The sequence below is a fragment of the Hippoglossus hippoglossus genome, chromosome 13, assembly GCF_009819705.1.
Source record: "Hippoglossus hippoglossus isolate fHipHip1 chromosome 13, fHipHip1.pri, whole genome shotgun sequence".
Classification (NCBI taxonomy): Eukaryota; Metazoa; Chordata; class Actinopteri; order Pleuronectiformes; family Pleuronectidae; genus Hippoglossus; species Hippoglossus hippoglossus.
In genome coordinates, this window is record NC_047163.1 from 3,535,414 (window position 1) to 3,562,851 (window position 27,438).

Below are 27,438 nucleotides of genomic sequence, written 5' to 3' on the forward strand. Positions count from 1 at the left end.
TCCTCGGACACATGGCTGCAGTGCAACGGAGCCAGCGACAGATGGCAGTAATGCACCTTTCCCCACTGAGAGGCGGGCTGCAGCCTCTGTGGCACCTTCCTGTGCACGATAAACAAACAACCCTGCAAAGATTATATACGTCCCACTGCTGGAATCTCGATTTCCCTGCATCAAGCAGCCTCAATTTAACAGGTGAAGCTTTTGACGAAAACAGAATAATCTCAATCCCAGAAAGTCCCAGTTATATTAACAACAAAACGTCCGAGGACGGTTTTGCCAAATCCACAAGCAAGCGGCACTAAACTGAACAGACAGATTTGACGTTGCTGCAGGATTTGAGTGAAGAAACGAGCAGGGACTCGGCTCGACACGTAAACACAGTGAAAGCACCACAACACAGATTCTCTTCTCATGACTCCACACGGGGGCTCACCAGCTCCCAAATCAACAACAATTCATCTCAACAGCAACCCTCCGGTCGCCGTCACCCTCCTCTACCTCCTCTACCTCCTCCCTGTGTTGTTGTGCTGTGTTTTCTGTGACGGTGGAGAACAACTTTAAATGGTGTCAAAGGGCACTGACACACACGGGCGGGTACATCTAACGAAGGAGCTTCCTCCAGCCAAATCCCCGTGCAGCGGCTCAGAGTCCAGCATTACACAAGACCTGCGCAATTTTAATCTTCGTGGCTGAGGCTTAAGTGAATGAAACGCCCTCCCTCCCTTGCCCTCTCTCCCTCCGTCAGACAAGCCTCCTCTCTCCTCCCGGGCTTCAACTCAGAGAAACACACACTCCTCTCCACCTCCTACGCACTTAGAAAACAGGACCGAGAGGCTGAGACATCATTATCCTTCCCCTGTCAGAGCAGGAATAGGAGGAGTGTGAGATCTTGGAGTGGCTCAGCATGAGGTTTCAGATTCTATGCCTCCCATGCAGAATATCTTTATTGTCATAACTAGGCTGGGGAAGGAGGCGCCAATTAACAAAAAAAATGAAATGCACAGACCCGAAAGACGACACAGTTTGGTTCACGATTAACTGTACAAATCTAAGATAAGTGTTTCCAACCAAAATGCAAAGTATTTGCTGGTTCCAGTTTCTCGAATGGGAAGATTTGATGCTTTATGCTTTCTTACATCTCTGTTAAATGAGCATGAAGTAGTGGATTGATTGTTGATTGGTTGATAACACTGACCTGTGACTTCATCTGAGCAGCCTTCTCAGGATCCACAGCCAGGACGTGCTGGTAGTGTCGGATCGTGTGCTGACGGTCCTTGTTCTCCGCACGGACGTAGCGTCTCAGGGCCTGCAGGATGCGGTGGGGCTAAGGGGGGGGGGCATGTCGTACGAAGAAATGGTTGATTAGTAGTGTCGCGTGGCAGCTTCACAACCAAGACTTTTAGTATGATTTTATTTCGTGATAAGGGCCGACACCGGTTTCAATGCAGTGTAAAAAAAACATGTGATATCTGCAGCAGAATCCATGTCGTGCCCCGCGTGCTGCCGCTCTCTACTCAGACGCCATCCTTCGCCTGAATGCTCTGGAAATGTCCCTATTGTCGAGAACACGTCTGACTGGGACAATCTCCTGCTGCGATCATTAAATGTAAAAAGGCAAAGTCTGGAGAATGTTCAGACTCGATTGTCCTGACGTTTTTCATTTCTAAAGTCGAGAGGTAACACAGAAGTGATCTCAGCCTCATCATCTTCTGCAGCACCTCGTGAAATACTGTCATACTACAGATGATGCAATCAACAATTAAGGGCTGGAGATATAACAGAGGGAACATGGATTCGAAATAAATGTATGAAAGTTATTCCCTCTGGGTAGCAAGTCCAAAACTAGGACTTTGAGTCAGGACCAACACTTTGCATCAGAGAAGCAAACGTTGTGCAGACTATAGGATCAAAAGATAATTTAAAAAAAGGAATTATATAAAAAAAGAAACATGTCCCAGGGGGATTATATCTGAGGGTTCAAATGTGATTGACTCTGTGCTCATGCAGGATTGTGGTTTGTGTGTTTTTCTGGCTGCAGTAATCACCTCACGGTGAACTGCGAGCTGGCAGAGGGTCTTTTTACAGGATATGAGATTAGCCACAGGCCATAAGTAGTGTGAGGCCGAGCGAGGTGTGACAGACACGTGTGCGTGTGTGTTAATGTGTTTGCACATGGACTGAGGAGAGAGGGAGAACACAACAGACAGATGGAGCGAGGTGAGGAGAGGATAAAAGATGCACTGCTGCGTGGTGTTTACCCTGGGGGGGTCGGCCTGCAGCGCGGCCAGGTAGTTCTCCAGGGCCAGACGGCGCCGGTCATTCAGCATGGCCTCCACCCGGGCGAGGTGAGTCTCCACCAGCTGCTGCTTCTCACTGGCTGCCTCCTCCTCCAGGGACTCCACCATGGCTTGGAAGTGCTGCAAACAAAATCAAACGCACATATAAATATGTACATGCACTTTAAACAGTGTGAGACAACAGAGCTCCTTCAGCGCCTCCTTAACCAGACAGAGGAAAACAGGTCTCGGTTTCAGTCCTGTCGCCTCGAAGGCTCGTCAGGGGAGTTGGGGACTCATTTAGAAGTCTCCCCATTCAGACTTTGCCCTAATTTAGCCTCAGAGCGATAAAGATAGAGCAGCCGGGAAGAGAGATGTTTAATGTAGGGAGTGAGGGATCCAGTATCTGGAAGCCGTCACATCTCACACCCAAACAACGGGACAAAGGAAGGGGGACTCCCAGGGGGACAGATCAGTGTCTCACCTGGATCAGTGTCTGTCTCTCAGACTTGGGCAGGTTCTTAGCCTGGCGATCAGCCTCTTCCCATTCCTTTCGTACCTGGAGTGTGTGAGACAAGAGAGAGGGAGACAAAATGAAGCGAGATGCAAAGAGGCTTGAGAGCCCTTAATGAAAAGTGGACAGTTTCTTTGCTTTTTGTGAATGAGCCATGCATTGATTTGTAGTTTTTGGATCAAAAGCCTTTTGCTGTAGGTTTCGGTGAAATGTCTTTGTTCCAGAATCCTCTTTGATTTTCTGGATTTGACGCTCATGTCACCATTTTGCAGCAGGGGTCTTACTTATTGCCTCTTTAATCAGGTAAGTAGCGTCCTGATTCGACCTGCTCACTCACCCTCTCCATGCGATTGCGGTGCCTAATCTCCAGCTGCTCCTTGGCCCTCTGGAAGCGACTGTGCTCCTTGTCATCGGCCGGCGTCTCAAAGTAGATGTCCACATCATCGGTGGGCTGAGGAGTCGGGGGCACGGCTGCAGAATCAGAGGCAGACGGTGAGTGCGCGCGGCTGCAAACTGACAACCAGGCGGACTGACAAGCACAGAAAGAGACAGACGGGCTCATCCAGTCCACTCACCACAGTTAGGCAGAGAGACGGAGACAGACACACAACAGGGCACAGAGAGAGAGGAGCAGTAGAAAGTGGAATGCAGATTGAAGTTAGACAAAAATCCTCACAGAAGCACTCCTCTCATTGGCGTTCTTCCAACCTCCTGAACTCTGATAAATTTAAGGGAATCTGACAGTCTTTCCTTTTGAATTCTTTTCAACTTCCCGTCGGCTTTCTGCTGACAGGCCGCGTTTCCAACACTAATGGAAATATCTCCCGTGTTTGACGGCTGGGTCATCTGAGGCGGGGCCACAGGGCTCAGTTCTGGCTTCCTTGCTATACAGTCACGCAGGACTCGCTCCCTGCGTCGCTGAAACTCGCAAAAACAACAATGCTCCCGGCTCGCGAACGGAAAGAGACCTCATCGCTTCACCCCACCGTCAAAAAACAGGATGGCAGCACGGGCGGATCAACGGATACAGATATCTATCCTCCTCTAAAAGTAACTGCTTCAGCCCCGAAAATCAAAAGAAAAATCCAATTGGTTATGGCCATGAACTGAGTTTGAACTGATGGAAGAGAGGCGCTGGTTGACATGTGCTGGTGGGGTTCTAGCAGTGGCAGTGCTGTGTGAGCAGACAGACACACGGACAGGCTGGTGACAGGCACACAGACACAGTGGAAGCGGTAAAACACTGACGGGCAAACAAAGATGACAGAAAACTCTGTTTGAAGTTAGCATGCATATTAATGAACAACAGGAAGAAAACGAAGGAAACGGAAAATTAATCTTATTGGATTTCTATCAAGTAACTTAAAATTTACATGTGTGTCACAAATGGAGAAGATGGAATAAGTGTAGTAGGACTGGGCATTGATTTTTTATTCTACTACTACTTTTGTTAAAACCATACTTAGTAAGAGTAATGACCTTTAATAAAATAAAGGCAAATTTCTCAAATGTCCACTGAAATGTAAACAGTAGAAAGTTGATGAAAGAATAAGTAAAAAAATGAATTTAATGAAAGATTCAATATCATCTTTCTATGTTTTACACTTTTCGAATATTTTGTCTATAGACAAACTGGTTGGTACCAAAGAAACTCCAGGTTTCAACAGTATCCAATCATTTTATTTTATTCAATATATATTTAAGTATTTTTTTACTTTAGGGGTAGGGTTAAACCATAATATAAGTTTAAATTATTTCAATATGATAGTTAATATATACGATACAGGTCCAATCCGGTGGAACATTAATTCAAACTAATGAACCCATGCTCAATAATGATATAAATGAATAAACATATATTTGAATTGTAATCTGTTACTGTTACTGAATATAAATGTGTTTTTCATCTTTGGCTCTAGGACATTTTGATTAATAATTGAGATTTATGTTTTAGATGTAGGTTAAACAATTAATGAGGAAAATAATAAACACGTTACAGTAATAAAAATAATCAATAATCGTTGCCGCAGCCCTTCAGCATTTCAGTGGGATAATAAAACAATAGAAGATGATGTTGTGGAGTGAGCTCAGTCGTGAATGTTGTGGTGATGGAGACATCATGTGATCTGTTCACGAGTCAGCAACAGACCAAACCTTTATTATCTACCTATCGTCTATTAGAGTTTTCAGGGTCGGCAGGAAAGAGACAAACAGAGAGATGGGGGGTGTTGTCAGACCGGCCTCGGTCACGTGAGACTTACTCAGGCGCTTGCACACGGCCATGCAGTACTCCTCTGAGTCGAAATTGTTGCGGTTGCCGGCGCAGCCCCCGTATATGAAGCGCACACACTTCCCCTGGCTCATGTCGAAGTGCCAGCGGGGCATGGAGGCACGGCAGGGGCCGGTCTCAGCCTCCAGGGTGCACACCGCTGCCAGGGGACAGCTCGTTAGATCATCTGGCCACTAGTGGCAGCACTTAAATTCCACTCTAACACCGCTACGTCTAAGATCAGGATAAAACATGTGGGAGCAACTGCTTTGTGAATGTGATGAGCAGGATTTAGCGTCAGGTTGGCTACAAACAAGGCAGCAAGACTTGTCCTTGCACCCTGATACAGAAGAACAGTACATCAAAGTATCTGCTGTGAGATGAGGGAAAAGGGTAAATGTTAATGCAGACACTCATCTTATTACAGTCTGGCTGAGATGTGAAGGTAAGTGACTACAGTTTAAGAGTTGAAAAGGTTTGATCATATTTAAGTGGTAGGCAAAGTGCCAATAAGGAAGGGGTGAGAGGGGTGAGGGCAGGGGGGATGGAGAGAGATGGAGAGAGAGAGGGGGGGAGGATGGTATATTATAATTTAAAACAGCTCATTACAAACCTTTCACTTCCTGCAGAGTCTTGTCCTCGTCTTGGCTCTCTGACATTTTGCTCTTCCTCTCATCCTCCTCTTCCTTCTCCACTTCCTCGTCCTCGTAGACGTAGTGGTACTCCTCCTCATCTTCCTCCTCGTCCTCGTCCTCCTCGTCCTCGTCCAGCGGCTCCTCCTTCTGTGTGGGCTGCTCGTCAGGTACCGTCTCACTGAGGAGGAGAGGAGGAGAGGAGGCGGAGATGAATGAGTGAAGGGGTGGACGCCAGGAAGAGGAATGATTTATCAAACGAGGCAGAGCAGCTGCCATAGGTCAATGTCACAGTGCTTTATTTCATCCAGATGGCTGGTTATACCTGCCCTTCGCAAGAGAGCGCATATTAAGCTTGCAATATCTCAAAGACACACGCCACCATCATGACCACAACCCCACACAACCTGCAGACCCTTCCCCCTCTTTCACAGCTGCCCACCTGTCCTCTACGGCATCCTCCTCGTCCAGGTCGGCCTCGTCGATCTCCTCATCCTCTACCTCCTCCTCTTCGTCGTCGTCGTCCTCTTGCGAGGGCAGGGAAGCCGGGGCGGTCTCCACGATGCGAGAGGAGGGGCAGCACACGTACTCGGTGCCGTGGAACTTGTCGATGCCACAGGGCAGCAGCATGCCGTAGCTGTGCAGCACATTGGTGCTCTTGGCACAGGCCTGACCGGGGGCAGAGGGAGAGAGATACAGGTGAAATCCACCGAACACGGCGACGGGGCTTCACTGCTCTGAGGCATCGACATGAGCTTTGTTTATTCATCAACAGTTCATGGAGCCGGATGGAGGAGCATGTGAAGTTAAATCAATTCAGTTTCATCCTTTATAAGAATAACACCCTAGATGTTTCAAACCAATAGTTTCCCCATAATTTATTGCTTCAGGAATCCAGAAGTTGTGGTGTTTTCTGTGGTGTAGTTGTCAGTATCGATTTGTCCAAATGTTCACCTTTGGGTCAAAGCTGCCCTTCTGCTTTCAGGCCTAAACAACGAGTGTGTACACAGACCTCCACATCTCAGTACATGGGGGGGAGGTACATTGTAACCAGGTGAGCTATCAATGCCCCACAAAAGCACTCCCCCCCCCCATCTGGTCATGTCTGTTTGTTAGTTTGCAGGATTACATAAAAACGACAGAAGGGATTACTATGAAGCTTTGATGGAAGGATGGGACATGGAAGGTCTCTCGATATGGATCTGGGCAAAGGGGCTTGTTTACTTTCTTCAGCATTGTGAGATGTGAGGTGTTTTTAGATGTTTTTCACAAATTTCCCATATTTAGGGGACGAGGCCGATGACTGTGCTCTAAATGTTGTTTTTTAACTTCGTGACTTATGGTGCAGCGCCGGCCGCCTGCTGTGACCCGACCATGTAAACAGGTCTGTCCAGCGGCAGAACACAGACACACTGATTTTTATAGCTCGTTCTTTTGTCACACGCTGACTGGAGTGATTAATGGGTCACACTTCCAAAAAAGTCTGGCAGTCCTTTAACTGACGTGCTATTTTTCAACACCGCTGCAGCTTCGGTCTAAATCACCGCCGCTGAGAAACTCAGCAGGAGGAGTTGAGGATTAGTCGCTCTGTTGCTTAGGGACGTCACAGAGGCAGTTGGTTAAGAACAAATATTGTTTATGAATCTTCTTCTCACTGGGAAGATGTATTACTACTCAGATCTAACAAATTTCTTTGTCATCTATAGGTCAAACGTGCCTTTTATACCATCTTGTAGATGCATTTGTAATAAATGTTGGGGAAGAGTAAAGCCCCTTTTAAACTGGCTTTTTGTTTGCAATGGGAATGGATTCAATCGACATTCACTCCTGGGTCGAAAGACTCACAGGATTTAATCAGCTCCAGCTCAGATCAGCAGTAAAGGAAGCGTGACACCCGCCTGAACGCACTAATTTGGCAAGACAACGAGGTGAGAGAGCGCCTCAGTTGACGGTGTGTGTGTGCGACATGGAACATGACTCGCCGGGGGAGAAAAATAGAAAGGCAAACACTCCTTCTGGCCACGGGAAACGGGTCACGCGCCTTTTTTAGTTGGTTTAAAAAACGTTTAAAAAAACCTTCATGTACAAATTGTGGTGTAAAAAGAGGTGTAAGACTCAGGAAGAGGCTTGACGGGCTCAATGAGCTGCTGCTCTCACTGTCATGGTTAGAGTGGCCCCCGGGGGCCGGCTCTGTTGCTGCCCGGGGGAATTAGTAGCATTACAGGCACAACACTAATCTGATTAGGAGCTGAAATGTGAGTGTTCCCAGTCGGCCTGTGATCAGAGGCCCTGGGAGACTCACAGAGACAGGTGGAAAGATGTTTGGGAGGGAAGAGGAGAGAGCAGGGAGTGAACGTGTGATGAAGGGGAGAAGGGAATCAAAATTTAGTTATTTAATTTTCCTAAAGTTAAGCTGATGCTTTAGACCCCCCCCCCCCCCCGCCACAGGAGTATTATTTTCCCATTGCTCTGCTATACAGCCTCCCACTGTTTCCGATGAAGTCACTCCTCCCTTACCTCTTTGGCCACGCCGTGCCACTGCTGGTGGCTGATGCACATGTCCATCCGCTCCTTGTGGAAGAACTTGCACTTCTCTGGAACCAGAAGCACGTCACTCACGAACTCGCCCACTGTAAAAGCAAATCACACGGACCAATATGCCCGTTAGTCACACACACACACACACACACACACACACACACACAAATCCCCCCTGCGCCTGATCGCTGCTCTACAACCCTGACTGGGTCCAAAACAATAAATCACCTACTGGGACTAAAAAATGAATAGCAGATGAGATGAATGGAAAAAAAGGGCCTGATTCAATAATTCATAGCTCCCTGGTCTTTTCAATTTCACTGTAATTTCACTACAGTATCTGACACCTGAAATCATCCATTCTCTGCATGCACATCTGTCAATCTGCTGTCAAAACAGTACAGGAGGAAAATCAGGTTTCATACTCGTGGCCCAGACTTTTCCTGTGAGTCAGTGATATCATTTGCTTGATGAATTCAATTCGATATGTTTTATTCATGGCAAATCGCTGACGAGGAGCCAGATCGGCAGAATTAAAAAAGATTTGAAAGGCATCTTGAATTTCTCTGCTTCGTGTTGAAAACCAATGCGTGTGTAAGCATATGGTGCCGGGGGTCAAAAGACAGATTAGAAAAGGACAGCGACTGCTGATGGGCTGGAAGTGTGAGGAGGCCGTCAGGTAGAAACACCGCCAGCAGAAACGCAGGGGGAGTCAGGCGGACAGAGCGAAAGGAAGAAAGAGGGGGTGTTAGAAGGTTTAGGGCAAAGTCCAGGCTGAGATCAGCGTGGCTGAGGAATGAGCGGATTGAAAACACACAAATGAGGGTCTGGAGGTTTCAGGACAAGGCTGAGATCTGTCCTGTAACTGCTCGCTCAGTGGTTCACCGTGACCCCGGCCTGAGGGAGCGCTGCCGGAGGACTTCACGTGAGCCGGGCGGAGGGGAAGGCAGTGTTTTGGAAAATGAGAGGGTCGGAGAGGAAGAGGAGAGAGCTGGAAATAGCAGAGGACTCAGCAGCTGCTTCTCATCTCCGCCCAGGAGACACAGTGACCCCCCCCCTCACACAAGCTCGCCTTAACCCTCCGCACCCCCCCCCCCCCCCGCCTCCCGGCTTTTTTAGTTACTCAGGAGGAGAGTAACTAAATATATTTACTCAAGCACTGTTGTCATGTCATCAATAGTTCTGAAACAGTTCATTCATAAGTTTCATGGGTAACATAAAACTACTCAACAATTCTGACTGTTAATTGTAAAATATACAGCTACAGGTAGTTTATTAGAGTTGCTCTTAAACTGGGATGAATTTAAACATAGAAAAAAACATGATAAATCCAAGGTTATCAATCTGTTTCAATAATTAAATTGTCTCTATTGTCATCACATGGTCATATTTAGGTTCAATATGATCATGGCACGATTTTAAAGGTATTTTAATTGAATTTAATCCAGAATTAGTTAGTTATTTTGGTGGAAATGCTAAACATCATTTGATTCCAGCTTCTCAAATAAGAAAATGTTGCTCTGTTTTTTTTTTAAACAGAATATATTCTGACTTTGGACTACAACACTACACACCAGCATATTACTCAAACAACCATTCCCACTCACAATCTGCATGTCTTTGTACTGTAGGAGGAAGCTGGAATACCCAGAGAAAATACACACAGATGTCTTTCTTTCATAAAATAACTCTGAAAGTTGTCATATGCATAAGTAATGGTTTTTATATTGTAGTGGAATGTTTTGATAATAATCCTGTACTTTTACACAAGTCAAATTTTGAATAAATGACCTGAATTGACCTTGTCATACAATCCTTTTACATTGTTTTGCTGCTACTGCATCTGGACTCGTAAAAGGATCTGAGTACGACTTCTCTCCCTTTAACTTCCCCCTCAATTAACGTCACGGGGTGAAACCGAGGGAGAGGAAATGAGAGCTCGGCTCCATTTCCGTCTCACCGGAAGCAAACTGATTCATTCCCTCACACTCTCCCTCTTCATTTCATCTCTCTTTCTCTCTCTCTCTGTCTCATTGTTGCTCTCTCACGGGCGTCTCCGGTTGTGAGGTGGTTTCAAGCGGACGCCGAACACAGTCGCACTGCAGAGGTTGATGGATGGTGGTGTTTGGAGACCAGCTGTTTGTGCTCTGCGTGTTTCTCTCTGTGTGTGTGTGTGTGTGTGAGAGAGGGAGCATGTACTCGTCTTTCTCTGTGACCTCCTCTATTCATCCACCTTTCCTTTAACCTTCCGTCTATCTCTGACACGCTCCAGCACCCACGCCGCCTGCACTACAGGCGTCTGGGGGGCTTGGTGGTATCGTGTGGTACACAATGAACCAGAGATGCCTTCAGTACAGAGAGGTGGTGGATTCAATTAAACTGAGATCTGCTGGTGGACAACACGGCTATTGTGTTTCAAGGGCTTTCCAGAGGAAGCGGGCTGTAATGACATTTAGCGCAATCACAATGAGATCTAAAAAAAAAAAATGCAAATAACAGAGGGTAAGTGCACTTGATGGTTCAATCTGTTAAATAATTGACCACTTAAAAAATGACTTATTAACATGCACGAGTGAACAAACCCCAAAATATTGAGTTTTTGAGCCAATGACGAATATCAAAGATCTTAAAAGCATCATAAAATATTAATCAAATACAAATGAACTTTGATGCAGTTATTATCTAGTGTTTGCTTTTGGCAATCAGTCAAAGCTTGATATCAGGTTCCAGTGCGCTGCTTTGATTTTTTGCCTCCACTTGCTCGACAGATTGTGCTTCTTCAAGTGGGAGAAACCTGATCCGCCGACATGAAGGGATTACATGCAGCAGACGTGACTACAACCAGGAGCTAGCTGTCGGTGGATGTTAAATAATGGAAAGAATGTTTGCATTATACTCCAATCCTTAACCATCGTTGTATTACATGACTAGAAAGCTTTACCTGTCACGGTAATTTCAATTTGTGATTCACAAATAATCACGAAGTAGAAGCGTTTTCAGTCCAACACTTCTGTGATTCATAACTCAGGCTCATTTCGAAACACGTCCAGGGGTGAAGGAGGACAAACAGCCAGAGGTGTGGCCCCTTATCAACTTATTCACACTCACAAGACTCAGCCCCGGCGATGATATCAGCAGCTGTCACCCTGTGCCCTGCCCTCTGTTGAATCAACAGGCTTAGTCAACAGGAACAGAAAAGTGTGCGTCAGCTCTGTAAAAGTCACCGATTAAGTCCTACTTCTCACTTCCTTGAAAATAGAGATGGACAGGAGCACGAGTTCAAGATGAGAGCGAAGAAGTCAATTATTGTGAGAATGAGTGATTACAGTGGTTGTGAGAATCTACCTGGATTTTTGGGGACAGATGCCGATATATCTGCTGATATATATATGTAAAATAGTAATTCAGCAATGATTCCTATCAGGTAGTTCTCAAACCCTTATGTCAAATGTAATTGAGGGTTGATATTTTAGAGTTTAACCATAAACTTTATGACTGTCAATGAATATAAAGCACAAATACAACCATATAACAACCTCACCTATAACAATATAGAACTTGAATTTAGAGAATAACCATGCGTCTTCATCTGTGTGTTTTTTTCACTTTCTTTAACATAGCGGAGAGCAGTTTTCAACATTTTTGTAATTTTCTCAAGAAACATTGCAGAGATCTTTATGAAAAAAATCTGTTGAGTGCTAATATCTATGAACAGGTGGACTTTTGTGTGGATCAGGGTGATGATTTGGATTTTGTGATTCAAAATACAGTAAATATTTTTGGGAGGGTGAATACTAAAAAAAAATGGATGTTAAATGGATATTTTACCCGTTTTTTATTGTAAACAGTTTGGCGGAAGTATGCGCTCTCCATGGGCTCTTCTAGTTTTACATAGAAAATACACATATATTCTGCATGGTTGATATGTCTGTGGAATTCTCATATCGGCCACTTATCACCAACAAAGCGATAAATCAGTTGTTTACCCAGAAAACACTTTTTGAACGGGAAGCAGCTTCAGTTGCCGGTGTCCCAGCTAATTTGTCCCGTGCACACGAACCAACACACCAGTCGCACAACAGCCCCGTACTGTTCCCACCATTCCAGACATAATAATACAAAAAAAATAATAATCCTCTGCTGTTTGACACAGACATCATGCTGCAGGGATTAGAGTGCCATGGAACAAAAATCACATTCATTTGCGGGAGCCATTGTTTGGGGACAGGAAACACGCAAAAGGTCTGTAGCTCTGTGTCTGAGCCATGTGAAGATGGGACACAGCAAAACCCCGTCTCTCTCTCTCTCCAGCTTCTTTCCCTGCTTTTGCATTATTCATATGAACCTATTAACTTGACATGGCTGCTGCTCTGCTCCTTTTAATCATATCCTTCAAGCTATAGCTCACCTCCCTTTGCTCTATTTCCTCTTCTTTTTGATTCTGCTGTAATTAATGTAGGGTGATGAATATAAGGTACAAATAATGAATCATTTAGCGGCTCTCATCATTGCCGGATGGGCCTGACAAATTACACGCCGGCGAGGTGAGCCGCAGCGAGGTGGCAGAGACATGCCGTGCCTCGTGGTGTGTGATCAGAGCCCTCCAATTAAGCCCCTAACACGCTCCATTACATCATTAAGCTGAAACCCTCGCGATAGCTTCCTCTTCGCCAACACCTTATGTTTATCCTTCTTGCTCCATCTGTGTCTGTTCCCTCGGCTCAGGCTCCTCATTTGCAACGCGACAGAGCAGCAGAGACACGGCCTTTTGGCGTTCGACGGGGCCGGAGTTCACGGACCCTTTAACAACGATGACAGAAATGTGCAAAATCAAGCGATGAAGCCATTTAATCGCTCTAGAAACGGTAATGGGATTGTTTTCATTAAATGGCAGTCAAGGCACTGTTGCTGAGTCATTATTAGAGGTCTTGGGTTGTTGATTGATGCAACATGGCCACTGTAAAGACAAGGGGGGGGGCGAGGGTATCAGGTGTGGCAGGTACACAGACAGACACGGCTTCAGGATGTAAGATGAGAGCACACTGGGGGGAACTTTGGGAGTCAGAATTCGGGCCTGAGCCTCTCTCATCTGTATTCATGTCCCGGCCAGCGAGCGGACACTCCAGTTGTGGTGTTTGCTGTCCCATGAATTTCCCAAAAGCCTTCTCTCCGCCTTTGCCAAAAATGCTCTTGAACGGTAGCCCATTTCACAGTCCAGTGCAACTGCTAATGGCTTTTTCATCTCGGAGAGCGGCACAACTCAATCAGCCAGAGGCTTGTGGACAGAGGAAGAGTGCCGGGGAAACGTTTGCAGTGCAGAGGAAGATGTTTTATTTTCCTTCCTGATATAACTGGACAATTGCATTGAGAATCCCTTGTTTCACAAATCTATTTCTCTGTTATTGCCGCCGTCAGAGGCAGCGGGAGAATTCTGTCTTTTTTTTTGTAAATCAGAGGGCACAGAGGCGTGAGGCCTGCAAAGTCTGAGCCTCTGCAGAGTATAACTGCGTTGCCACTGCTGATCACAGTCATCCTGCAGGAGACAGAGCAGGTGGAGAGCTGTGTATGGCGGCTCAGGCGATGGGAGAAATGGGAAGTAATAAAGCCGGCCTCCTCTCAGACCCCCCCCCCCCTCTCTCGCTGACCCTGTGTGTCTGTGTGGGTTTATGGCCACTGTCTTAGGGGGGAAATAAGATTGTGCTTTATTGCTCAACAAGCCTCTGCAGCAATAATAGCTGTCTAGCCCTTAGCTATCTGCTCTCAGAGACATTAGCCCCCATCCAGCCGGGATCTGCTCCATCTGCAGCTCAAGGTCTGGAGTAGTCGACTGAATCAGACTCGAATATTGCTCCATTTCACCTCTGCTTATGGTTAAGACGCATCATAATCTCTCCTTCATTATATTGAATGAATGTGGCGTGTGCACTGGGGGAACACCGGATGTAAAGGCCCATTTACAGTCTTTTTAAGTGGTTTCCTTGATTTACTTATTAGTGGCGAAGCTTACCCAAGCATTTGTAAGGCACCACGATATGGGCGTGGCCTTTGCACACCTTCTTCTCACTCTTGCACCAGTTCTCGATACGAATGGGCTGGTTGGCTTCCACCACGTTCGTTATCTGGAGCTCGGGATACATCTGTTGAGAGGAGAAGAAGAAGAAGCAGAAAGTGTGTATCAAATAATGAGAAAATGATTTTCTTTCTCAACGTGCGCGTGTGTGCTCGTGTGCGTGCGTGGAGGGAGAAGGTGCGATGAGCAGAGCATCAGAGGCATCCTTTAATCCGCGCTTTATACTCTCTAGATGCCATCTGCTCGACCGTGAAAGAGCACGCAATTTACTCCTTCCCCAAATGCCATTAAAATGTCATCAATAAATGCAACTGAAGCTTGAAGAGAAGGCTGCTCGAAAATCCACAGCGGCGCTTTTCTTCTTGGACAGCTGCATAATAAAACACGACAGTAATACCAGCAGCCTCCTGGGTTGGGAGATACACTGGCAGGAACAAGTAAATAAGAGCGAGGATATCCATGTTGTGGTGAAACATGTCCTTAATTACAAAGACAGCTCGAAAAGAAGGGTCTGCGTATTGAGCTGCCACCCGCCCTGAAAATAATGTCCGTCTTTCAGGAGCAGCTCAATAGCCTCTCATGATAAATCAGTGAAATGAAAACTGACTTTTTCCATCTCGCCAGCCGATTCCCCTTTTGCCTGTATAACACATACCTATTAGATAATAAATGCCCACATGTTTACTTTTTTGTTTTTCTATTTTTACATCACTCCAGTTACTTTTTACACATTTTATCATTTAAGTGATGAAATTAAAAACTGACGCAGCAAAGACGGATGCAGATATAATGTTATTACCTCCACCAAGGACATTAGGTTTTCTTCCTGTCTGTTTGATGGTTGGTTTGTTAGCAGGATTATGCAAAAACTAATGGACGGATTAGCAAAGAACTTGGTGGAGGATGTGGTTAGGATCAGGAAATCACCCATTAAATTTAGGCATGGATGTGGATCAGGGGGCTAATCAAGGAATATCGCTTTCTTTAAAAAGAAATGGGGTGCATGGTAGGGGACTGATATTTATTGGGAGTGTGTTACATTTGGTTTGGGTGGATTTGGAGGTTAGAGGTGTGTCTGTGTCGCAGGGACTCACCTCCTGGCAGTACTGCAGCACGCCCTCTTTGGTTCCTACGCAGCTCTTGGTTCCGGATGGGTCGGGTTCCCAGCGGCCGGTCTGAATGTTGACGTGCATGTTGAGCTTTCCGCAGAACATCGCCACCTGCGGCTCAGCCACGGCAAAGCCTGTGCCTGCATTGGCTGCTAGTGCCTGCAGACAGAAAAAGAGAGAGACGGGGGGTTAATGCAGTCAATCATTACAAAACCCATAAAAGCCCTGGAGTTCTCTGGCTGACAGACATGAGGCAGTATTTGTTCCACTCACTTCTTTCATAAACACTGTTATGAGCCTGACACAGCAGCCATGTTCAGAGTCTGAACATTTACAGCAGGTTCTGCTCACGTACTGCAATGGGTAACTATACAAGACGTGATGGAGAAACATCATCAGTCCTGCCTGTCAACACTTGGCTGCTACCGCAACTCAATGCTGCAGTGCTGAGAGAGCAGGAGGGTGGGGGGGGCTCAGACATGAGACAAATTAAATGCACCTTGGGAATGTCTGGCTGAGTTGATGGTCAAACGAGCAGGGGTTTGATTGGATTTGTGCACAAGGGTTTGTTTTTTTTGCTCTGATGCCCATTGAGTGACTGAGAGGCTGCGCACAGAGAAGCAGGAGAGAGGAGAAAGAAAACTCGGGTCCGTCATGCCTCACAAACCAGGACATTCCTGGCTGAGGGCAGAGCTTCGCTCCTTCAGACCTCCTGGGACTGGAGTCTCTCCACAAAGGGTGGATCATTTACTCCTCAAGTTAAACACGAAGGGTTGTTGATCCACTATCCCCTCAGATGTACACAACAACATATGTAACTTAATGAAAATGTGTGCTCTGCAATAGCACAGGATTTGTTTAAAAAACCCTTCTGTGCCTTTCTGTGAGTTTCCCATCTGTGTTTACCTCCCGGCCCTTTGAGCAGCAGAGGAAATGTGCTATCTCTCTCCCCCTGTTGTCCTTCCTATCATCATTTACTGAACCCAGGCAGCAGGAAGCAGCAACACCCAGTCGGCCCCATCCTTCACCCACCACTCTGCAGAGAATGGACACCAACTGTCCAAAAACTACTGTGTAATCAGCTTTCCCATGATTGCCTTTCAAATGACTCTGTGCAGGGCGAGCATCATTCAACTCATCAGCTCCTCACTGAGACAATAAATCACAGCCCGCTAACGCCTGCCTGATGCTCGGGGTGGTCACGGCACAGGGAACTCTGATGACTTAGCAAGGCGAGGTTGCTTAGCATCCAAAACTATCCAAAAAACACACAGCAGGGAGCCTCCAGAGAGGAAGTGGAACAGAACCCATCCCCTCGTCATTGTCATAATGTCGTCAGGCTGAGTAAACAAGGCTCGAGCCCCAGGGAGATGAGGGGATGGAGCGATGAGTGCTGGACTCAAATGTCTGACTGTTTGCTGGGACCTACGCCCGCTGTGTCCTCTGCAGCGCCGAGCCACGGACAAAAAAACGGCTGAAGCAGGAGACTTGAGTAGCAGCGTGTTAGACAAAGCTCCTCGTCTGATTCTGTGCAGGCTCGCAGGCTGATAATGGGCGACAAACAGAGTAGAGCGAGGACAAAACAAGTGCTGTGTAATCACCAGTTGGCTGTGGTGTGTGATGAGCTGCAGAGCCAGCCAGAGCCGAGTGCACGCACACACACACACATTAACTGAATATCGCACAGGCACTGGTGCCCGTGCACACACATATGATACACAATCATCAAACGAAACTCAGAGAAAACTGGCACACAGGCACATGTTCATCCACGCAGTGAAGCAAACGCACACTGGACTGTCTTGATTTGATCCTGGAGGCACAACAGCCTCAGATTCCACCTCATTTCCCCTCCTTCCTTTCCTTCTCTCCCTCCATCTCTGTGTTTTTGTCCCGCTCCACTCCTCCCTCTCTCTCTCTCTCTCTCTGCACCACCACAGGCTTGTTTGCTCTCCTCCCTCTCATTCCTTTGTCAGATTGGCTCGGGGTGTACGCGAGGAGCGGAGAGGTGGGGAGGAAATGAGGGATAAGGAGAGACGCACGTTCGGGAGGAAGACAAGGGAGGCAGTGACAGCCTGACCACAACGAGACTCTGCGGCTGTGGAAAAACAAGCGCTGGAGCTTTTCCCGACACCCCTTTGACTCCACTACAGTGGTTAAGTCTCAGTGTGTCTTTAACTCGTGAAGTGTGACAATTGCAGGGGAAGCAGAGAGGAGGTGGTTAAATACCACTGCCTTAAATCTGCAGTCACATGCTCGTTTAGTACTTCAGAAAGAGCCGCTCAGGGCCAGACAAAGCAAAGTGCCATGGAGGCTGTGGAGAGCCTGAGAAATGACTGAGGGCCCGAGGAGGAGCAGCAAGGCAGAAGAAGAATTCCCTCTCATCTGTGGCTCCTTTGTCATCAGTACTGTTACCTGAGCCAGAAGGATAACTGGTCTCCAGAAAACAGGCCGAGCAGTTCATTCTGCTGAAAGAGCCGAGTTCCTTTAACACAGGCACACATGAGACTTAGCTCTTGAGACATCTTCAGAGTTTCTGTCTGATCTTGAATCTGAGAAAAGAATTACCTGGTCGTGACTCAGTCCTGGACAGTCGTGACTCAGACGTGTATTCAAGACTTCACCCACTTCTCATTTATTGCATCTGCCGTTATGAAATTGACTCAGACGAGTAAAAATGAGAGGTCACTCTGAGGGTTTATTTTAAACATCTAAATGCAAAGGTCTGAAACGCACGGAGCTGTAACTCCATGTGGTAACAGGTGGACTAGAGAGTGGAGGGCGAGTTGTTGTTTGAGAAAGAGAACTGTGTTACATTCCACTTGAGGTCTGACTGTCGGCGTGGTTGGTAACAACTTCATGGATGATAGTAGGAGTGAGCACACACAATGCAACAATGGAGCAAAACTGCACGTTAGAGATTTCTTGTTATTATGAGAAGTATAAGAGAAGTGTGTTGGGACAAAGAAGAATATGGTGGACAGCCACAGACTAGATACTTGATGGAAAACACTGCTTTGACAGAGGTATGCAATCTCAGAGGAGCCTTCGAGTTAAACGTGTGTTTTGGGTGTAACACGGAATAAACCAAGTAAGAGTTGATTTGCATGTTGTGCACCTGTAGCACATATTACTATCATGTTTCCCTAAAATAACAGTGAACTACTGTGCCACTGACTTGCTCACTTCCTGATTCCTCAAAATAGCAAAGTGCAAACAATCCACCTGACCGCACCTCATTTTGAGATGAACAGGCTCCTGGACATTTGCATTTTAAACAATGTGGTCTATGTCAGCATGGAACTTGCTAAGATGCTTTGCGTTGACTGTAAAGCCGAATTCGAATGCGTAGACGTGTACCCTTCGCAGAACCCTCCGCCGTAACCTGACGTGCACCTTCCAAAAATGTAACTGCGCGTCAAAGCGACTGTGCGTACCTACGGCGTAGCTTCAACGAAGAACCATGAACCTGCCTTATGGCCCTGAGACACAGAAAGAAGCCGAGGATGAGCACAAACTGCAGATAACTGTGGGCCGCACACTGTTTTTTTTGCCTTTTCACTCTGATTTGATGTGACTGAACTCCTTAAAGGTCACATGAAAGAAGCTGACAGTAATTTGCTTCTGCAGTTTGTCGAGTTTCCACATGAAACAGAGGTTCGGGGGCAGGACTTCGTGCCAGCAGTGACTTCGTTTTAAAGTTCAGAAGTGGGTGAAACAAAGAACGCTAAATCGACACTGACAGCTGCACTTCAGGATCACTTGTCCTGCAGCGTCTTCGCCTGATCGACTTCTAATGCAGAAATCTGTTGATGATACTGACGAAAAACACACAGATATCTCAGAAGACTCGTGCTGTTAGTGTTGATTCAGCTTAATGGACCTGGAGGATTTACAAGACATTAAGTGTCGCCTGGATTTCCCCCAAAGTCTGTAATCACGTGTTATTAACTGGGATTTATACAGGATGAGTTATCAACAACATTTTGAAAGGTGGAAAGAAAAGAAAGGTGGGATGTAGATGTAAAAGCATAAAGATTGATCTATTGAGATATATTCAGCATACAATATGGTACTAATAACACATCCTTAATGTTTTCAATCCTTCTGTCGTGTTAATATCTTTTACGAGGGTTTGAAGCTCGAGCTGATAAATTTGCGCTGGTTTCTAAAATGGGATTAGATCTGGAAAACAAATTCCGCCACACCTAACGAATGAAACTCATCCAGCATCGGGCTACTGACTCACTGCGGGATGTTATATCATGAGTACGTGTGAGCACCTGCTTCTGTGTGGAGGCTTAGCAAGGAGGAGAGGGAGGAAGGCCGAGGAGAAGGAGGGAGTGGAAGTTGGGAGAAAAGGGAGAGGCAGGGAGCTCCGGCAGAGACGGTAAATAGACAACTGCGGCGGGGAAGGTGCGCTGATTGACTCACATCGCAGTTTGACATGTTCCCAAATGAGCGCAGACTGTAATGTAATAAAGAATAGCGTGAGGCAACGTGCAGGCAGGGGGGGGGGGGGGGGGGGGGGGGCGGGCAGGCCTGCCACCACAGAGGCTCGTCAAAGGCCGTGTGGGCTGAGCATCATCTAGCTGGTTTTCAACGCACCGCCCGTCTGTCGCTGCCTCTAGCAGTGCACACAAACATGTTTTATTAGCCTGCTCTGTGCGCCGAGCCAAGTTTCACATAAAACAAGATACGGCATGACAGCGCTTGCCGGGAAATAACGCGTTCAACATCCAATCCACACAACAAACACTCCTTTTTTATTCTCGTAACAGATAAATATACCTTCTGCTTCTCTAATGAGTAACATACACACAGACACAAGGAGGTACATCTGTACTCGTTTCCTTTTGATAACGTTACCCGGCAACACTGCAGACATCTAAATTACGCGACACCATCAATCATGCTGTGATTCATACTTAATATAGATTTACTTGTTATTCTTCTGAAGAAATACAACACAGTGTCGCATGAATCTAAAAAAATAATTTGAAATATATACGTGACTTTCATTTCTTGCTGTGGATGATTGACGGCGAGCCGAGTGCAAACGAACGCATTCACATGAAAAATGCTGAGTGTTGCTGCAATAACTGCAAATCAAAGAAACTTCGACAAACCAAATTAGAGTTTTACATTTACTGTGATAGACGGTTCAGCTCAGGCAATTTCTGAGTCTGTGCAAACTGTTTTTTATAAAAGACAGAAAATAGTTTCCTCTAGATGTGAAAGGGAGGAAGTGAAGCCTCATATCATCACAAGTGTTGACTGTATGTAGACACCAGCAGGTTTAATAGAAACAGGAAAGAGCAACTAAAGCTGTTTTCAGGACAATTAGATCTGGACTTTCTCTGGACTTTTACCTCTCACATATGAAGAACGGAGCAGGAGAGTCAGACAAGTTCAAAACAACAGGAAAATGTCTGTTCTGCAGTGGAAATAATTTTAGTTTGCAGCCTTCGGCATCGGTTCTTGTACCAAGACGCTCTAAAATCCTGTCTTAACAAGTTGACGTCTTCACCAACATCTTCTACGTGCACGGCTCATTTTTTGCCTTCTCACATACTCTCAGGAGAATGTCCAGAGTTCAGTGTATGTCTGAAAGCAGCATTAGACTAGTGGCACTAAATAACACAAACAAACAAACAAACACACAGCCGTGGTATTAATTAATGAGGTTTAAAAAAAATGAACCTATACTGGTCACTTATTACATGACCTTCGACACAGTATCTGGGCAGGACGCAAATAAGCTAATCTGATCTGTATGTGTGTGTGTGTGGTCTTAGAACAACCACTAAGGGAAGCGTGAACTGCAGTGTGTGTGTGTGTGTGTGTGTGTGTGTGTGTGTGTGTGTGTGTGTGTGTGTGTGTGTGTGTGTGTGTTTATAAGTGTTTGTGCATGTGTGTGGTCTCAGAACAACCACTAAGGGAAGCGTGAGCAGCAGTGTGTATGTGTTTGTGTGCTAAGGACACACACCGAGAGGACAGTGGGAAAGGGAGAAATGAATAAATGAGGAGCAATAATTTTCATAACACTGGGGTTTTAAGTCGCGGTGAGGATCCTCCATACAGACACGGAGACGGTAACATGGGCACAGCCATAACAAACTGTAAACAACAAGTTCCAGACGGTCTAATGAACAGGTTCGCTCGTGGTTCCTGAAGTTTTCCTGACAAACACGTGGTAAACTGCCTGTGTTGGAGACAGAAGCAGCTCCACTGCAATCAGCTCTGGTGTCAACATAAAAGCGCGCAGGCCTCACAGAGCGGCGTCTAATTCTGTCGGTGGTATGGTGGAGCCGTCCTCGGAGTCTGGCCCTTTTTTAAAAGCAGCTCCGGAACGAGGCACCGGTCAGGAACTCGTGGGTTCCCAGAATGCTTAGTGTCCATGTGACTCTGCGGAGAAATGCCCGGCGCTGTTAATCCACCTAATCCTTCCCGGTGGTGACTGAATGCTTAAATAAGATAGACAGTGGTGAGAAAGCCACACACGCATGTGCAGGAAAACATGCACAATATGTAGGCACATCAGATAAATACTGAATTCCATTTCTTATTGCTTGCAGTAAAAAGTGTTGATGTGTATATGAGGGAGCAGCGTTCACTGCAATTACGACGCTGTGCTAATAAGTGGAGCAAAGCAATTACAGCATTTTAATTTCTTTATTAGTGTCTATGATAGCTTTTATATAACAGTTTTTAGTAGAACATATGCTTGTTTATTGTATCCTGAGCTGAATTTCCCCCGGAGGGTCATTACAGCAGGAGTTTAAGTCATTGATTAACGAGAACTTTGCTGAGATGCAGAGATTTCTGTTGGTCTCGAGACGTGATAAACACCTCAGTGGATTTTTCTTTACACATTTTCAGCTGTTCAAAAAAATAAAGGGTGGTGAAGAGACGACATTTTCAACTACTTTAATGACATCATTACTGTGAGGCAGCCTGCAGGCTCATCTGAGCTCTGTGGGGACGGGACTCTGGTGTTTACTGTTTTTCACATTAAAGTTTTAGTCGGGACATTACAGCTGCTGCTACAGAGAAAATTATAGTTTCCCATCACTCGTTTCCACGCAGCTACTCTCCAAACACACAAATTATTATTCTCAGAGAAATCAACAATATTGAAAACATCTAGATAAAGGTAATTATCTATCAATTCCAAGAGTTATTTAAAATATTGTTGAGCTTTCAAGCTCTGATCGAATTTTGCTTATTCCGTCAATGAACACATTAAGCGCTGGGTAAGATGTGTACATGAGCTGACAGTGTTAGAGCTGGACCCACCACAAAGATGTAATATGACAAACAATAGGAAACACAGTTCAAATAACATATCTTCAAATATCTCATTTTATCAGGAATTTTACAAATTCAAAGATATTTAGAAAAGCAGATCCTCCTCTCATTAAATGTGGCTCCACAGGATATCGACACAAACCATTTGGATGATAAAGTATTACTGAAATAACATGTTACATCACCAAGAATCTAATGTGCCACAGTATCTACTCCCACACCAGTGCACTAATATTATATCAATACAGTTTATCACCCAGCTTTGCCTCGTCACTCAGTCATCAGGCTGAATCAATAGGATCTTTAGAGATAATCTTATTTCAAGCTTATTCTAAAAGGCGTCAGAGATTCCTTCCTGCTCAGTCATGGATTTTATCAAAAGTCCTAAACGCTCCTTTAATTGTTCATCAAACTACCGTGGGATGGCCGGAGACGGAGCCACCGTCACTACACAAACAGCTCGCCAGCGGCAGATAACAGCAGAGAAGTGGGAGGACATTTCAGCGACAAAGGGACAGTGACATTTTCCCCCTGGGCAAACACCTCCACCACCTCCCACCCTGAAAGAGGGCAGACAGTAAAACCAGAATAATAAAAGGGAGGAAGGTGTCATGTTCTTAAGACTCTGAATCAAAAGGGCAACCCATCACTGCAATGCAAATGAGCTCCTGTGTCTGAATGAAATGGCCTTTTGTCTCTGCCATTTGAAGTGTCTCCAGACTGCATCGGATTGCTCTATGAGCCACCGCTGTGAAGCCACCGCGCCAAGAGCTGCCCCCACACTTTGAGGAACAGACTCTCCAGTCAGCTCCGGCGTCATTTCCTCGAAACAATGACGTGAAGTTGTGAAATTTACAGTTAGTCGTAAACTCTCTGAGATTCTCCCACTTTAAAAAGAAACGCCATGACTTTTCACTTCCTCTTATACGGACTTTATTCTCGGAAGCCAGGCGGATGAAGTCCGTAGAAACACGCAGAGAGTCCGACTGACATTTGCGTTCACATTTGCAAATCTTCTAAAATAAATAAAGAGGATCTGTTATCTGAGTCTGAAAGCAGCAAATAAAAGTGACTGTTCAGAGGTAAATAGTCACTTCTTCTAAATGATCTTTTACTTTCTTCTCATGTTCTTTTTGTGTTACAGTTTTGCATACATCCTTACTCACTGTAAATATTCGAGACATTTTAGGGGCTGGCCAGAAAAGTTCCAGGAGAATGTCAGGAGCAAATTACTCAGATGTTTGCGTTCGTAGCTACAGCCCCTCCAGCAGATTTCAGGAAATGTGCTGGAGTTCAGTGCTTGTCTGGAAACAGCGTTATGGAGTTGGAGGAAACGCAGCGATTCTCCACAGAGAGCTGGATTATAAAGCCTCTGTTCACAAGCAGTCACCTCTGCGTGGCTCATTAAACTCCCATCATTCATACCCAGACGGGACCAGACAGGACAGTCTGCTGCCCCGAAGTGTCACAATGAGCAGAGCAACACTGTCACCGCACCCCCTACGTCCACCAGGGGAGACATCGGTACAGACCGTGACGCGCTGGTATAAGCTCAGCCTGTGCTTGATTGAACTCGCCTATGTTAATGAGACTGTACGGAGCGGCTCCACAGCGGAAATACCACCGATGCAGCCGTGTCCATTATTTCCTTTCATGTCTCGAACCAAGAAACAAAATATTCAGGAGGGAAAAGGCGTCGATGGAGCTGGGAGACTTCAAAGTGAGGAAGGATTCGAGGGAGACTCGCTGAGGAAATGTCTACCTGTTACTGGAGACATTACTCATCCTCGGTGGCTGAAAGAGAATCAATTGATCGGATTTCAAAATGTATTTTTGCTCTCAAATACAAGTTTATCCGACAGGATCTCGTTATCTCACTTGATGAGTTTCCCCTTGAAGAGATCAAACTGGGACCTAATGAGTTGGATGTCACACTGACAATAAGTGCCAATATTAAACAAAAGACTATAAATGATAACTTGGATTTACAGCACACGTTGTTAAATTTGGATGGAACTTTAATACAGAAATATCAAAATGGTCAAAAGTAGAGCCTGACCGATTTACTGCTGATAAAATTTGGCTAATATGACCATCAGACAATATAGTGTTTATAATGCAAATATGAAAACTATATTATTGTATGACTTTGTTTTTATTTGTTTGTGTGTTGTGCTACCAAAATATATAGTTATTATTATCTTTATTATTATATTGAATATCATTTTTTTATTTTACAGAATAAATGATGCAGAAAACTTGTAGATTTATGTTCATGTGTTACATAAAACACATGATTATTTTATTTCAATTCATTCTTTGTTGTATTTCTATTTCGTTATTTTACTTGTACTATGTATTTGTATACATATTTCAGCCCATATATTGTTATTGTAAATGTTCTACTTCCTAATGTCAGTTAAAATAACAAATGGAAAAGGGTAAATGAAAATCCAGTAGAGTTATGTATTAACTGCAAAGTAAACTGGTTCCTGTTCTGTGGTAATTATTTACTGGTGTTAATATTCCACGAGTCCCACCTCACGAGCAGTTTCCAAGGAGAGTTATGATTGAGCTGCAGACTGATCTGGCTGAGGGTCGCCCTAACGTCGCTGTGCTCGCTGCACGGAGATGAACGGCAGCGAGGCGCCTTCCTAATTAAGCTCCAGACAGAAGATGCGAAGCCGCTCGCTGTTTGCAAGGTAACCGTTGGTGTGATTGAGTGGCGCAGGTCTGCCTGTGTGTCAGGCCGAGATAACATGGCCTCTCTCCCCGGCTTACAGCAAACGGACGTGAATGACGACTTGTTCAAATGGCCCGTCACTATGGAAACCCCTCTACAAAAGCATCCCAGCTATTCACACGCAGGAACATTGAGGCTGCAGAAGAAAGAGAGGCAGAGGGGGAAAGAGAGAGGAGGGAAAAGACGAGGGCAAAAGAGAGAGAGAGAGAGACAGATTGAAGAAGTGGAGCAAGGGGGGGAGAAGAAAGCAGGGAGATAGATCATCAGAAGCTCACAGCGACAGAGCGAAAAGACAGGAAGGAGAAAAAAGGCAGCGGAGGGGGGATTCGAGAGAGAGAGAGAGAGAGAGAGAGAGAGAGAGAGAGAGAGAGAGAGAGAGAGGAAACAGAATGCAGAAAGAGGGAATGAGGCCACAGTTGTGAGAGACTGGCATATGAGACACAAGAGATGTGAGGCTGAGCGAATGGCACAGAGGACGACGCTCACAATAACAGCTGCTCTGCCCCATTTGGCGCGAAGCCGTGTCCTTGGGTGCACACATGAAAATGACCCTCGGCTCCATAGGTCCGCACATACATGTCCCGATGCACACGCATGTCCTGATGCACACGCATGCTGCAGAAACACACAACACACAAAGCGGTGTGTTCACTTCACAGCTCAACGGGGGGAAAAATGGTCCAAATTAGAGTCAAATACACGAAAAAGCACCGTATGCATTGGGGGCATGGATACCGTTTGATTGACAGCTAGTACTGTCCAATGGCTGCTGGTCACAGGTGTGGGTGGGCACGCAGTGTACGCGAGCTCTCAGCCAGGCTCCACCCCCCCCCCATCCCCCATATATGGTTCATTCTGGTTTAAAAGATCCAAGATGGTGCCGGTAGCTTACAAACCAATAGGCGACATCCCAGTGGGTTGAAAGGTCGAAGGATTGATGTACACAAGAGATATTCTATACTTTAATAAATATTGGTTCCAGTTGTGGTGCAGAATGTAAATAAAAGGAATAAATAACCTTATTTTAGAAAACAGATCTGGTTGGACCCACACAATGAGGTTAGTGCTGCCATTTTTCTTGTTTTATCAATGATGTGAGTAGAAGCGACATGAACACAGAGTCAATGACGCACAAGCACAAAAGAACAGACACAGATCCACTTGATTTGAAGATGTTTGGACTCGAGAGAAAAACTCAGTGATCCTGTGTGTGTTTGTTTTCTGACTTCATGACAGGAGCAGGACTGACAGGAGTTCCTGGTAACGTCCGCACTGTCAGACAGCGAGTTTGTCTGCTAGCTTCTGTAAACAGAAGCCGCCCACTGCAAACTTCAGCTGCCAAAATAAGACGAAATTCTAGTTTCAGATTTGTGTATGATGCACGAGAGAGAGTGAAAACACTTTCAACTTTCAACAACACGGTTCACACTCATTCGTCTGTGTTAGCAGACAGTTGTTAATGGTATTTCAGTCCATTCTTCAGCTCCTCAATACATTTGTCATACGGTGAACACATGCCTCCATTAATCGTTATAATCCCAGTTGGAAGGTGTCAAATTTGAATTAGAAAGTGCAGCAGCCAAAGGGTGGCACAAGATAAAAAGTCTCATTTATGTCGGTTTAAAGCATCTGAAGCATGTTAACACAGAGAAAAGGTGGTTTTGATTCATGTTTGCACTTGAAAGTCTTGATTTTTACACTTCACTTGTCTTGAGGAAATGTTCAAGGACAACTTTTAAATCTATACCTGAGAACTACTTTATGGATTTGCACTAAACCTGAGTGCCTTTTACACACACTAACATCTGGCTTTTGTCAACAATGACAATATATTATCAGTCAGTAGACACAGGTTTTTATCGGCTCCTTCTCCTTTACACCCAGGTGATTGCATTTATTTCGTATTATATATTTCTGCAGTCTAAACACTGACGCTGCAAGTTTTTCCGGCACGACGATATGATGGGCACTGAACG

The 27,438-nt window shown here is 45.5% G+C and overlaps 1 protein-coding gene across 8 annotated transcripts in view; it reads right to left on the reverse strand.

Annotated features, from left to right (window-relative positions):
• The window catches only part of aplp2 (amyloid beta (A4) precursor-like protein 2), a 55,085-nt gene that overhangs the window by 12,619 nt on the left and 15,028 nt on the right, over nucleotides 1–27,438 (reverse strand). For 6 of the 8 annotated variants that reach the window (XM_034605013.1, XM_034605014.1, XM_034605010.1 and 3 more), the window contains exons 2-11: nucleotides 15,394–15,567; nucleotides 14,237–14,366; nucleotides 8,209–8,321; nucleotides 6,134–6,360; nucleotides 5,673–5,872; nucleotides 5,052–5,219; nucleotides 3,128–3,261; nucleotides 2,761–2,835; nucleotides 2,259–2,417; nucleotides 1,196–1,324 (exon numbers count right to left, since the gene is read on the reverse strand). In XM_034605013.1, the coding sequence (XP_034460904.1) occupies nucleotides 1,196–1,324; nucleotides 2,259–2,417; nucleotides 2,761–2,835; nucleotides 3,128–3,261; nucleotides 5,052–5,219; nucleotides 5,673–5,872; nucleotides 6,134–6,360; nucleotides 8,209–8,321; nucleotides 14,237–14,366; nucleotides 15,394–15,567 (1,509 nt within the window). The remainder of the gene's footprint in view (nucleotides 1–1,195; nucleotides 1,325–2,258; nucleotides 2,418–2,760; nucleotides 2,836–3,127; nucleotides 3,262–5,051; nucleotides 5,220–5,672; nucleotides 5,873–6,133; nucleotides 6,361–8,208; nucleotides 8,322–14,236; nucleotides 14,367–15,393; nucleotides 15,568–27,438) is intronic. The other 2 variants (XM_034605016.1, XM_034605017.1) reach the window with 1 other exon arrangement.